General features: G+C 33.0%; 1 protein-coding gene across 9 annotated transcripts in view; it reads left to right on the top strand.

Moving 5' to 3' along the window:
- The window catches only part of Gphn (gephyrin), a 380,642-nt gene that overhangs the window by 187,031 nt on the left and 178,262 nt on the right, over positions 1–15,349 (top strand). For all 9 annotated transcript variants that reach the window (XM_070031737.1, XM_070031733.1, XM_070031738.1 and 6 more), the window contains one exon: positions 11,786–11,880. In XM_070031737.1, coding sequence (XP_069887838.1) covers positions 11,786–11,880 — 95 coding nt within the window. The remainder of the gene's footprint in view (positions 1–11,785; positions 11,881–15,349) is intronic.

Here is a 15,349-nt window from a genome sequence, read left to right as displayed (position 1 = left end):
GCATTTATAAGATTATTTCTTTGTTGCTTTGTATGTCCCTCCCCCACAATATAACCCCTGCTTTCACTATATTTGATGTCGGTATAATTTGTGGAGGAGATGGGGGAAAACAGGTCGTTTAAGAATACAGGTGGACCTGTTGCAACAAGGAGAAGTACAAGTTGTCATGTCGAAAACGAACTTTACAATGTCGGTGCGGTGGGGGGGTAGAATTGGGGGGGGGCGGTGGCGGGAGGCTGGGAAGGGATGTGAAGGGTAAACAAAGGAGGAGGCTGCAATGCTTGATAAGAAATGTACGCATTATCTTGCCCATGTAATTGTAGCCCCTCTGTACAGTATGTTCACAAAAAATAAAAATTAAAATTAAAAAAAGAGTTAATATAAATTTATTGACTTAGCAATTTGAACTGTTTATTGTAAGTAGTGATACTTGCTTGAATATTTTCACCTTTGCTGTGGCACTTTGCTGTTTTTCATTATTTTCCATTGATAAAGGCTACACTCCAGGAGATGATGTTCCTTTTTTCTGCACAACATAATTTCAGGATCTTCACATCCTTTTCCTGTGTTAATCTGAGGTTATATGGTACTGTCCAAAGTTCTGATAATTGATGTCTATAAAGGTGCTGTTTCTTTTTTTTTTTTTTAATTTTTTTATTGTAGAGATACTATACAGAGGGTTACAGTTACATGAGTGAGGTAATGAGTACACTTCCACTTCCTCTTGAACATTGTTACCCCCTCCATTGAAAGGTGCTGTTTCTTGATAAATCATTATTAAATTTTCAAGATTATTGCTGGCATGCTGTGTTCTTCAGACATCTTAAGATAACTATATATTCAAAGCTCAATGTACTTACATTCTATGGTGCTTTTTGAAACTTAGAAGTATTTGATCATACCAAATACTAAGAAAAGTGGAAGGTATTTATTATCATTAAAAAGTTGTATAAAGGAGTTGCCATTCAACAAAGTAGTTTAAAAATACAATGCATCTTCTTAAAAATATTTTGATTGTCTTGGAGTAGTTGAATAAAAATTTGTCATTCAACAAAGCAGTTTAAATACTGAGAATGTCACCTTTCATCATTTTCCCCCAACCCTCCTAACTCCCCATCACTAGTTATTGTTTGTATTCTTGATTATGTCCATTCCAACTGGGGTAAGATGGAATTTCAGTGTTGTTTTGATTTGCGTTTTTTTTTTTTTTATGGCCAGACATGTTGAGCATTTCTTCATATGTCTATTGGCCATTTTTACTTATTCTTCTGAATAGTCTCTATTTAGCTCATTTGCCCATTAATTAGGTTGCTGATTCTTTAAGGTTTTAGTTTTTTACACTGCCTGTATATTCTAGATATTAGGCCTTTTCATCTGACAACAATGAGAAGATAAAGACTGAAATCAGGAAACCAACACTATTTGCAATAGTTCCCCCCTCCATACACACACAAATAAAATACCTAGGAATCAACCCTAACCAAGGATATAAAGGACCTCTACAACAAAAAATTGTGAAGAAGGAAATCAAAGAAGACATAAGGAAGTGGAAAGACCTTTTGTGATCCTGGATTGGCAGAATTAATATCGTGAAAATGGAAATTGCTCTAAACAATTTACAAATTCATTGTAATACCCATCAAAATCCCAACATTATTCTTTACTGAGACTGCGAAAGCAATCCAAACGTTCATATGGAACCACAAAAGTCCTTGAATCACAAAAGCAATCCTGGGTTGAAAAAGTAGTGTTGGAGGTATAACAGTACCACATTTTAAACTCTACTAAAGAACTATAGTAATTATAACAGCTTAGTATGGGCACAAAAACAGGCCTGAGAACCACTGAAAGCAAAAGACCCAGAAATAAACCCAGACATACAGCCATCTTAATATTTAATAAGGGAGCCAAAAAGCATGGGTGGAAAGAATAACAGCCTCTTCAACAAATGGTACTGGGAAAACTATACCCACATTCACCTAACTAGAACCAAATCTATATGTAACACCTTGTACTATCAATTCAAGATGGATGAAAGATCTGAAACTGAAGCTGTTACTAGAAGGAGTAGTAGAAACATTAGGACTCCTTGGCACAGGCTGGGGCTTTCTTAGTAAAGATCCAGGAGCCTAACAAATCAAAGAAAGATGATAAATGGGATTGCATCAAACTAAAAAGTTTATGCACAGCAGAAGGCACAGTTAACAAGCCAAAATGACCTTTGCCACTGTACATCTTCAGTGCTTTCAATAGAACTTTTCGGTTTTCACAATTGTTTTTATTATAGTCTATAACACCAAATTAGACAATACAAGTGACTTTAGATTTGTGTGCTAGTAGAACACAGTATTTGTTGAACATTGAATATTTGTTGAATTGTTATTGATAACACTGAAAGCTTTATGTGTTTAATCACATTTAGGCAGAGTACAAAAAAATCTTCCCTATTTCTGAGTAGGGCAATTATAATGCCTTATTGAACTCCCTTTTCTATTTTCTGTTTTTTATTCTATGCCTTACGGTAGTCACTAAATTTATTTCTATATCTATGTCTTTACTTATGAAAGGAGAAGTAACAAATTAATCTTCCCTACATTGTATAAAGCAGGAATATTAACTATTTAAATAGAGAATATCAATTGGTATCTTTAAAGAGTCACCATAAGTAGCACTAGTTTTGAAAGGTGTGGCTAAAATACATGCTCACCCACATCTGTAACTTGATAACATATATAATATCCTACTAGCACTATAAATGTTACCTTTACTTCACAAAAATTCTTTATGTTAATATTTAAGACTTAAAAGTATAGCAAACATAATGGTTCTCCTTCTATGAATGGAAAACTGAGACAAACTTCAGAAGCTCTAAAAGTAAGAGCTGCTATTCTTATGTGTATTATGAAAGATAATTATACTATTAAGTTATAAGGCAGGAATGAAGTATAAAAACATCTGATCACAAAGTGAAATATTAATATAATTTAAATGAATCTGCCTATAAGAAACCTTGGAGTGATAAAACTGTTTTAACTACATTACATCATAGCCTCTAAATAAGTTGTGAATACTTTTTCATCTCTTACCCTGCTATGGGAACAACTGTTTAGTTAAGCTTGCCTAAAGACAATGGAAATAATGAATTTGTTTGCTTTTAAGAAATATTGTACTCATTTTTTCCCAATTGCCTCCAATTTTAAACCTCCTAGCAAAATGTAGCACCTTTAAATAATAATTAAAATCTTTTACATGATTTTTGGGGGGTTTCTTCCTTCTAAACAGTTCTTTTCACTGCATTTCCTTTAGCTCATCTACAACCTACTCTTCTCATTTTTATCACTTTCACCTGTTTCGATAAGAATCTGATTTTATATGAAAGGAATTTCAGATGTGATAATCACATGTTCTTAGTGCAGATGCTTACTTTTTAATGACCACAAAGGAAAATTATCACATCTCAGAGCAAAAGAATTTCTAAAGTTTGTTGGCAGTAAGCTATTTGCAGATGAACTTCCTAGTCAAGGACTATATTTCTTTTTATTCTTAATTAAGATGTTTTAGGCAGCCTATATTTATTTTGTTATATGAACATTAAAATTTTGCTTTAAGTAAACAAAGTAATATAGTTTGTAGATTTTTTTTTGTAGGATAGCCAGTATCTTTCTGCTTATAGTAAAGTTTACTAGTCACATTTAAAATGAAAATAAACCACAGAGTACTTGGAGCTAAGATGCTAGGTTATATTTTTACCAATTCACTAACTGGAAAGAATCCTTATAGTAAAGTTTCAACATGAATTATCTTTCAGTTAATCTTTTTTTAGCCCTAGCTTTAAAGAAGTATAATTAACAAATAAAATTACCTACATTTATAGTATGATATACTTCATTTTGAAGTGTGTGTATATATATATATATATGCATAAATGATTATCACGATCAAATCTGTCACCTAACATAGTTTTCACCTAACATCAGCATTTCATTTTTCCCTGAAATGTGATTAAAAAGTAGGGTTATTTATCTAAGAATAATATAAAGATAAATGTGAAAATCTGTTATAAAAAGTGCTTTGTGACCCTTTCACTAAGGTGTTGCCTAAAGTGAAGTAAGAAGTACCTCACCCTTCCAAAGCAGAATCAAAGCCAAGGCTTTGAAGGGCAAGAAAGCAATGCTAAATGTTCTCCATAGCCTTAAAACTAAAAAGACACACACACATCATCCATCTGATGGCCCAAGACACTGCAGCTGCAGATAGCCCCAAAACCCTAGAAAGAGCTCCCATAGGAGAAACAAGCTTAACCACTATACCTCATCAAGATCCCCTTCACCAATGAATCAGCTATGAAGAAGATGGAAGACAACATATTTGTGCTCATTGTGAACGTCAAAGCCAACAAGTATCAAATCAAACAGGCTGTGAAGAAGCTCTATGACACTGATGTGACCAAGGTCAATACCCTGATCAGACATGATTGAGAAAAGAAGGTATATATTGACTAGCTCCTGATTGTAATACTTGAGATATTGCCAATAAAATTTTAATCATCCAAACTTTAGCCCATCCAGCTTACCTGGTGTTTTTTTTGTCAATCGTGGGGCTTGAACTCTGGGCTTGGTGCTGTCCCTGTGCTCTTCAGCTCAAGGCAAGCGCTCTACCGCTTGAGCTACAGCGCCACTTCTGGTTTTCTAGTGATTTTATTGGAGATAAGAGTCTCAAGTACTTTCCTGCCCGGACTGGCTTTGAACCGCCATCCTCAGATCTCAGCCTCCTGATCTACCGCTTGAGCTACAGCGCCACTTCTGGTTTTCTAGTGATTTTATTGGAGATAAGAGTCTCAAGTACTTTCCTGCCCGGACTGGCTTTGAACCGCCATCCTCAGATCTCAGCCTCCTGAGTAGCTAGGATTACAGGTGTGAGCCACCAGCGCCCGGCTCCTGGTGTTTTTGTTTTTTTTTTTAATACCATAAAAAAGTAATTTGTTCATCTGAATTCCCAGTTTGAGGTCTTCTTGGTAATTTGATTATCAAATTAATATTTACTTTAAGGAAAAAGGTTTATTTAAAGAAATGGTTATTGTGCTAAAGAGTGCTCACTTCTGTGTATTGGAGTGGATTGTTGAACAAAGGATGACATCTAAATATGAGCAAATTAGATGAGATGTTTTCATAAAGTGACAAAAACACATGGAAGATTTTTAATCAAAATGTATTTTACAAAAATGTATTATTTCTTATCCTTGCAACACTATTTTTTATCCTCATGTTGTTTTCTTGAGCCAGATGAATCAGCTTGCTTTATAGAAGTTGAACAACAATTATAAAGATACATAATTTCCTTACTATCACTGCTTCTTTCCTAGCATAGTGATTTGTTAATCACAAGAAATAAGATGAAATATGAAAACAATATGACATAATTTACTACCTTTTGCTCATTGCAGACTATATACTTACTAACTGGAATATGAGATGAAACTAATATTTAAATTTTTATTTTCCTTTCTTGCTTATTTCATACATTTATACTATCTTCCTTGGCCTTTCATCAGAACCAGATCTTAATTTATATATTCTACAAATTAAACTGGAAAATAAAACTATCTTTTCTCATAATAAAAGTTATCTTAGCCAGGTGCTGATGGCTCAAACCAATATAAGATATGATTATAATTTAAAGCCAGTCTACGTCTCTTATCTCCAGTTTACTTGCAAAAAGCTGGAAGTGCATGTGTAACTCAAGTAGTATAGCACTAGACTTGAGCAACAAAGCCGAGCAAGAGAGGTCCTGAATTCAAGCCCTAATGTCAACACACACACACACACACACACACACACACACACACACACACACACACACACACACACACACACACACACACACACACACACACACACACACACACACACACACACACACACACACACACACAGAGTGAGTGGAAGAAAATGTAAATATTTATGAAGATTAAACCCCAAAGAAAATACAGACAGTAGCAATAAGAATATTTCTTTAAAGTCATTAGAATAGCTTTTTATTTTTTCTTCTAAACTCTTAAATTTTTTTTTTTTTTTTTTTTTTTTTTTTTTTTTGGGTCCAGTCGTGGGGCCTGAACTCTGGGCCTGGGCACTGTCCCTCAGCTCTTCAGCTCAAGGCTAGTGCTCTACCACTTGAGCCACAGCGCCACTTCCGGCTTTTTTCTTTTTGCTTATGTGGTGCTGGGAATCGAACCCAGGGCCTCAGGCATGCAAGGCAAGCGCTCTACCACTGAGCCAACTTCCCAGCCCCATAAACTCTTAAATTTTTAACGGTATGTTTTAATCTCATAACTATTTGACTTCATACAGAAACCAACATCTACAAATTACCTTGATTTTTTAAAAAATTTAATCTAATTTTCATTAGCTTCAACATGTTGATTGATGAGTACAAAGTTTTACACTTTCCTTCATTCTCTCATCCCCCATCTACCCCAACCACATCCATCCCTTCAAGTTTCCTAGCTGCATTTTCACATGTGTACATTGAGTCTTAATGACTGCCTTTGCTACCATTCCTCTCCACTTGTCTACCCACCACTTAGCTTTCCCCCACCCCATTTTAGATAAAACATGTTTCAGCTTCCTGGATTTTATTTTGTTAAATTGTCTGTTAAATGTTCAGGTAGTTACACATAAAGATGTACATTGATTGTGTATATATGCACATGAACCTATATTTTTTCAAATTTATTTATATTTTAGATCTAGCTTCCACATACAATAAAAAGATGCTTCCTGTGTCTCTGAATCTGACTTAATTCATTCAACATAATTTTTGCATACATTTCCCTGAAAGCAAGATAATATTCTTTCTGAAATTTCCACTGTATCTATCAAAAGATAGATATCTTCCAATCTTTTGGATAAATGCCTAAGAATAGTACCATTAGGTCATAGAGAAGTTATATTTTTAGATTTTTGAGGAATCTGCACTGCCTTCCTTAGTGGTGGCACTGATTTACATTCCCATTGACAGTATAATAGCATAAGGTAAGATGACTAAGATTAGACCAAGAATGTATTTTATCCATTTCATCAGTAGTTTATTTTTTGAAGTTATGGCTCTCTGATCAGCATCATGAGCCATAACCTGGAAAATGTTAGAAATGTGTATTTCAAGACTTCATCCAGACATTATCACCATACTCTATTGTTTAGGGGACTGTAGAAGATTCTTCTTTTTTTTTTTTTTCCTTTTTTTTTTTTTAATGGAGGGATACCAGGTGCTGATGTTTACTCAGAGCCTTGTGCTAGCAAGTCAAGTACTATACCACTTGAGCCATGTCTCAGCCCATTTTTTTCTGTAGTTATTTTTTGAGTAGGGTCTAGTGCTTCTGTCTGAGACTCCCCTTAGACGGTGATCCTTCTATCTCTGCCTCCATTTTAGCTGGGATTAAAGTTTTTGGGCACCACACCTAGCCCTGTAAAAAATTCTGATGCACACTAACTTTGAACAACACTGTTTTAACCATTACCTCACCCTACTAGTATAGCAGAATTAATAGTAGCTTTGCCTAGTGTGTCAAGGATAGTCTTTGCTGTTTAAGATTAATCAATAGATGGAACCTTGGTAATTTTTAGAAGAAAATTTTATTACATCTACTTAACTAACAACAATGAGCATAAATCACAAATGTTCCACTCTGTTAATAAAAGCATATCATATAAATAAGTAAAAGCATATACTAATGATATTTAACAATGAGTCACCATCATATAAAATATTTTCTCTAAAGTTTAAAAATTGGCATGCATTTCATCAACAAAATTTTTCTCAGTTACATTATTTATCAGACCATTTTGCCACTTAGCAGTCTTTGAAGGAACTTTCTCACTTTAACATTTTCTTCAAAAATTTGTGGATACAAGAAAGAGATCATACTTACGTGACATTTCATATGTAGTTCCAACTTTCAACGAAAATATTTAGAAGATAAATATCTTCACTAAAGATAGTAGCAAAATCCAACCTAAATGTCCTTATTTTGAGACCTACCAATTTCAAAAAAAACAGGTTTAAAAGAAATGATATGAAATAAGAATATTAATTCCTTTGTCCTTGAAGGAATAAAAGAACTTGAAAACCAAATTAATCAAAGTAATAATGTATAATTATGCTAATGAAGAAAAATATCTCATCTTTTAATAGCATCCTTTTCCAGACATCTCTGTGGAAATGAATATTATCATAGTGATAATAAACACTAAGAGACACAAATAACCTTTATTTCTCTTGTTTTGTTCTACATGTGATTGAAAGTGATTACTAGCTACTCTGAAGCATATGAGACTCTTATCTCCAATTTAACAGCAAAAAGCCAGAAATGAAGGTGTGGCTTAAGTGGTACAGAGCTAGCCTTGAACAAAAGAGCTAAGAGACAGTACCCCGGCACTGAGTTCAAGCACCAGCACCAAAAAAAGAAAGAACTGAGGGAAGAAAGGAAGGGAAGGGGGAAAGTAGAGAGGTGCTGAGAAAGAAGAGAGAGAGGAGGGAAGGAAAGAGGGAAAGAAAAAGCGAAAACAAAAAGAAGATTGACAAAGCTACCTTTTAAAAAATCACTCTTCTGTTTGGATTTTCATTTAGACAATTATTTTTCCCTTAACATTCTAAATTAAGCTTTGTTCTCTGTGTTTCACTTTTTAGTTGGGCTTCTCCATTTATTGTGCATAGATGTTTACATTCAGCTCTTGCCCTCTAATACGTTCTTCTAATTCACACTTCATAATACTGCTTCTCCCTCATGCCGATCACAATATTTCAGTATAGCTCTTGCCCTGCACTTGCACTTTTTTCTCCATCTCTTTTTTTACCATCCTTCATCTTTGCTTCTTCTCTATTTCTAGTGGTTTTGTAGGTTTTCCTCTTATCCCTTTTGTCTAATTAATATGATCAAAATTACAGGATTGTGAGTTGCATTGGAAAGTTGATGCATAAAAAACATTGACATGCCTTGAGTATGTATTTTGTTGTTTTAGTTACATCATTGAACTATAATAGCCCTCTTGAAGAATGTAGATATGTTTTATTATTGCATACATCCCATTCCTAAGTACACTAAGGCTGAGAAGTTAAATACTTTTCTTCTAATTCATAAAGTGATAAGTAATAAAATCAGGATTCAGTTTTAGATAGGATAGCATATATTTCCTGAGTATATTATGTGTTGAACACTGCACTAGGTGCTGGGACAGACCCAACCTCTCTCATAAACATCTGTATGGTGTCATTGGCTGGCTTCACAGATCTTTGGGCTATGCCAGATGCTTAAGAAGAAGACAATAAAAGCATGTGTATAGTTGTAATGTTTCGTGGAAAATATATATTTGATAAATATGTAAGGAAGAGTTTTATACTATATTTAGGGAGACAGTATTGGAAAGGGAGAATAGTGTCTGCTCCTATAAAGAGTCTACCGTTCTACTCCCAATTAACACCACTTCATCATTATCAGCAACAGTGCCTATCCGTGGCATCACAATATATATTTTCCTTTTATGTTTCAAAATATAGAAGAACCATGTCTGTATGTCCAAATTTTCTAGATATTAAGAAATAATTCACCATCTGTCCTGACACATGATTAGAAAAAAACAAACTCTGCATAATATACTCAATAACATACTTTTCTTGATATTTTTAGAATTTGAATTTCCTAATATATTACTAGTCCTTTAAAAAATACCTCTTAATAAAAGTTTATACCATTTTCTCAAAAGGTTCCAAAACCCTATCAGATAGATTGGTCTAGGAAATAAGGTATAAGGCTGAGATAATGCTAGTTTATATTTTTTAGCTGTGAATTTAAATGATAGCATCTCACTTCAAAACTTAAAAATTAAAGATTTACTTTTTTGCTCACTCCTGGGATCTTCTGTTTAAAGATAGTTTTATTGAGAAGCATTATTTTTGGAGTTTCCTTTAAAAATTCAGCCACTGTTAAAAATTGCACTATGCTGAGATTTAGTATACCAATAGACACACCAATTCTGTATTCTATATAATTTCTTTATTCTATATAGTTATGAGGAAATAACAGTTTATATGTAACATTATTTAGTTTCTAATACATACTTGGTTATTTTAACAGCTTGTCAAGTCCTCAGCTTTGCTAAAAGGGTAAAAATAATTCTATTGAAATACTGAACTATCAGCCTTACCCTTAACCTTCCATAATTTATATTTTGTTGTTTTTCTTATTACTTATTGAAATTCTTCATTTGTAAGCTTTCTGTCCTGTATTGCTTCCAATCATTGTAACTTCTTTTATATATAGAAACTAAGGATTAGAAATGGATTGTCATGTATTTTGTTCCCTAATTTTAGCCTAAAATTTATCTTGATCATTCCAGTATAATATACAAGCATACCTAATTTTATAGAGCTTCAGTTTACTTCATTTCACAGTATTGCATGTTTTATAAATTGTAGGTTTGTGGCTGTCCTGTATCAAGTGAATCTATCAAAGCAAATTTTTCAACATATGTTCACTTCACTTCATGCCTCTATTTTAATTTTGGTAATATTCCAAAGTTTTTTTAGTATTATACTTGTTGATCAGCTGTTAAATTGTTAAAAAATTATACTATACTGAGATTTAGTATACCAATAGACACATCAATTCTGTATTCTATATACTTTATTCTGTATAATTATATGGAATTAACTAACAACTTATATGTAATATTATTTAGTATTTAATACAGACTTTTAATACATGTCAAAGTAATACATACATATCAAGGTAATATCATCCACCAGCAAACAATGGTGACACAATGAAGATTAAGATGATCTTTAGTATATTTTAACAATAAAATATTTTATGTAGGTAACTTTTAGACATAATACTAATTTACACTTAATAGACAACAAGATACTATGAATATAACTTTTGAATCTGTTATTAAACCAAAAAATTCAAATGATATGTTTTATTGTAGTGGTATGGAACCAAAACTGAGCTGTTTCTGGGGTATGCCTGTATAACTCATTTGACTTATCATTAGAAGTGAAATTTTCTTGTGTCCTTCACTGGCTTATTCCTTATGTTGAGAATGTCCTATCCTAAAACTCTTAGTTTAAAGCCAAACATTCTTACTTTAGAAAGTAGTCAGATGGTTTATTTCTACTGAAGATTGTAAGTTTACAGCTTTTTCTTATAGCAAATACATGAGAAAAGTTAACTTTAACTTTTTGTCCCTTTTAACCATATTATAAAATTATAGAGCAAGGAGGAATACAATATGATCTCAGCTTTTCAGGGACTAGTTATTGCAAGGGTAAAAATAAGAGGGCTGAGGATAATAGCTCAGTGGTAGAGTCATTGTCTAGTATGTGCAAGGCCCTTAATTAGATCACAAGCACCACAAAAAAAATTAATAGGCAAATAAAAATGCCCAGCTTTTTTTCCTCTGAAAGTCTGTTAAGCTATCATAGTAATCTGAGGCCTCACTTTTATAATTTAAGTTGTTAGGCAAAATGAGATTTTTGTCAAATACTTCTGAAAGTGTAGGAAAGAAATAAAATAGGACTGCTAATACTCTCCTGATTTCTTGGTCTTCATCTATAATTCAGTGATCCTCAAAACTGAGTTTGGATGCCTTAAGAAAATGTTTGTGTAACTATTGATTTATAGAAAGCAGTTTACAATTATTAGTGAAATTTTCTACTCTGCCTTCCTTTTTTTTTTTTTTTTTTTTTTTGGCTAAATTCACTCAGTCTGCTATTTAATCTTTAATTACAGGCCACAAAAGAAGTGATAGAACGGGAAGCACCAGGGATGGCCCTGGCAATGCTGATGGGATCACTTAATGTTACACCTCTGGGCATGCTCTCTAGGTAAGAAAGTCCACACCACATTGCAAAGAAAGTTAATTCCACTAATTAGTACCAATGACCAACACAATAGAATAACAGATCTAAGAAATTTAATCATAAAACTTAACTTGTTACCTTATATGCATGTGTGTAAATAACATAATGAAAACCTTTGAATAATTAATTTATGCTAATAAAAATTAAAAATAAAACTTAACTTGTTTTTATCCAGACTTGAGTCTTATTATCCTATCTAGTTATATCTTAGCCAATTTCCTCCATTTCTTCTATTTTTCTTCCTTTTTACCTTCCTTTCTTCCTTCCTTCCTTATATCTTCTTTCTTTCTTTTTTTTTTGGTTTATTATCCTCATCTTTAAAATCATGTTATATAAGTTTCAAAATGGCTGGTCATCCCTAGCACAGATAAGAGGACACTTTATGAATATGTAACGTTACTCTTTTTTGTGATTGTTTATAATCACCAAATGGTTTTTGTTAATTTTAACTAAATACTAGCTTAATAAAAACTAGATAAAATTTATCAAAATAGCTTACTCTCACAAGTCAGGAACATTTTTTCAATTTTTATAAGGCATATTGGTTTGATGTGGTCATGAAACATCAGTTCATAGAGATAATCACTACAGTTTTGTATATTCAAGTTAGTGTATTAAATTAATAGTATATTACTATATTGAATTAATATATTCAAAATTATACCCTTGTTACTGACATCTCTCTTTAAGATGATGGTTTAGTTATTGCTATTGTAGAATCTCTTAAAATCTCCTAATTGAGTACAATATCAATATACATAATGTAAAATACAATTAACAGAATATGTTAATTTCATGACTAGAAATTAATATACAATTAATCTCAGAGCGACCAGAAATACATAACATATTTATAATTTCATAGTCATTTGTAGCCACTTATGTCCTGTGTGCAATGTGAATATAAAAGTAAATGTATCTGTTTATTTCTGTGTAATGTGATTCATAATGTTCTTTCTGTTACTTGGATTGAGTTTATATCCCATCAATAGTAGACACTTGGAACACAGCCAAAGGAGAATATGAATGGATCATTAGTTACTACATTGTCTTTACTGTCATATGAACAGAATTAAAACATTTAATTAAATAAGAGCAAATAAAGAAAGTAGCATAATAGAGATTTTTAAACTTAAAATACATACAGAACTGAAATTGTTTTATTTTTTTTTATTTTTTTTTATTTTTTTTTAATTTTTTGTGTCCGGTTGTGGGGCCTGAACTCTGGGCCTGGGCGCTGTCCCTCAGCTCTTCAGCTCAAGGCTAGCACTCTACCACTTGAGCCACAGCGCCACTTCCGGCTTTTTTCTTTTTGCTTATGTGGTGCTGAGGAATCAAACCCAGGGCCTCAGGCATGCAAGGCAAGCGCTCTACCACTGAGCCACCTTCCCAGCCCCAGAACTGAAATTGTTTTATACTACATTTTAAAACCCTTACTGATATTACCTATACATACATAGTGAAGGGTCATATTTAATCCCATTTCTTCCTGTGGAATTAAGTAGTGTTTTGTTTCTTAAACATAGAAGAATTTATTCAAGAAAGAATTTAGCTTCATTTATTGTTAATTCTTATAGTGAAGTTTTAATTAATAAAAATAGCAATACACCTAATTGCTAGGACCTGTCTTAAGCATTAGGCATTCTAAGGATATAAAGAAAATTAAGACATGGTTTTTGCTTTGAAGATCCCACATTTCAACTGAAGAAATTATTCTTTTCAACTAGTAGTATAATTCTTTAATGCGAAGATAGCTGTCATAGACCAATGTAGAAATACCACTATAATTAAAATGTTTTTTGGTGCTAAGTTTTCCTGTCTCTTCTTTATCTTCATAATTCTGAGCATTATACTGCTGAGTAGAAAGTGATTCTAAGTAATTTGCAGTAAATCAATCTTTATTCTGAAGGCTTTAAAAATTAATATATGTGCATGTTATAATGCTACCTTTTTCTTTTTTTCTGTACATAGTGATATAAATATATATAAATATATATATAAATATATATATAAATCAATCTTATTTACAAATTCTGTAAAGAGTAGTCCACATTAGCTATGAAAAAAAAAGCTATGGAAAGTTTTCCTAAAATCCTTTTTTATTTTTTGACAGTCACAGGGTTTGAACTCAGTGCAACATGCTTCCTCAGTTGATGCTTTCCATCTGACACTCACCTCAATCCATTTTTTTCACTGATTCTTTTGAAATAGAGTTTGCTTTGTAACTGGGCATGCTTGGGTCTCTATCTGCCTATTTTAGGCTGTTGGTCATAGCTGGAATAACAGGCATGCGCCAATATACCGAGTTCTCTATTGAGAAGGGGTCACTCAAAAAATTTTCTGGGAAGTGGTGCTGTGGCTCAAGTGGTAGAATGCTAGCCTTGAGCTGAAGAGCTTAGGGACAGAGCCCAGGCCCAGAGTTCAAGCCCCATGACCAACAACAAGAACAAAAAAATTCTGTTTGGGTGGTCACAAACTACAGTCTTTCTACGTTAGCCTCCCTTGTAGCTAGGATTATAAATGTGAGCCACTGACTGATACCTGGACCTCTACATGTTGGTTTTTGTGTTTCTCAGAAATTTTAAGCCAGTCACCGGTGGCTCATGCCTGTAATTCTAGCTACTGAGGAGGCTGAGATCTGAGCATCATGATCCAAAGCCAGCCCGGGCAGAAAGGTCCATGAGACTCTTATCTCCAATAAACTACTAGAAAACTGAAAGTGGCGCTGTGGCTCAAGTGGTAGAGCACTCTCCTTGAGCTGAAGAGTGGGGACAGTGCCCAAGCTCAGAGTTCAAGCCCCACAACCAAAAAAAAAAAATTATAACAACTACTTAATATTACTGTGTTTGTATTTTTCCTCTTTGAATGAGTATATAAATAACAACAAATTTCTGGAATCAAATGTGTTGATATCTGTAAAGTGCATAAAACAATAACTGATTCATCGTAAGTTTTAACTGGCCATCATTGTAATGGTTTGCTCTTGAATTGTAATTTTAAAGCACATTTAGTGGCAAAAGCTTTCCTTAGTTTTCCCTATTCTGAAAATGAAAATATTGGTTCATAGTCCAGGTAGAAATGATTTTTACAGTGCATATATTAGACTTTTTAATAGAGAAGAACAGAAAGGAAAAACTTGCAAAAATAAAAACAAAATATGTAGTTTTATTACATATAGAATTATAAGTTGAAAAAAAAGAATTATAAATTGAATTGACTGTTCTTTCAGCACTTATTAAATATCTTGCTCTTACCATTTTCTGGGTCCATGTTCCTGAAGAGTTCAGTAATTAAATTGTTGTTTCTGTATGTGTAACATGAGTTTCTTTCTGACAATACTGAATATGGTTTTTCTTTGATTTCAAACATGATCAAGATATATCTGAGTGAAGTTTTCTTTGAGATTATCTTTTGGGGTTCATTGAACTTCATT

Source organism: Dipodomys merriami, unplaced genomic scaffold (genome assembly GCF_024711535.1).
Source record: "Dipodomys merriami isolate MVZ:Mamm:240054 unplaced genomic scaffold, mDipMer1.0.p SCAF_1, whole genome shotgun sequence".
Lineage (NCBI taxonomy): Eukaryota > Metazoa > Chordata > Mammalia > Rodentia > Heteromyidae > Dipodomys > Dipodomys merriami.
The sequence above is the reverse complement of the archived record's forward strand: the minus strand, read 5'-3'. Positions and strand labels throughout refer to the sequence as shown.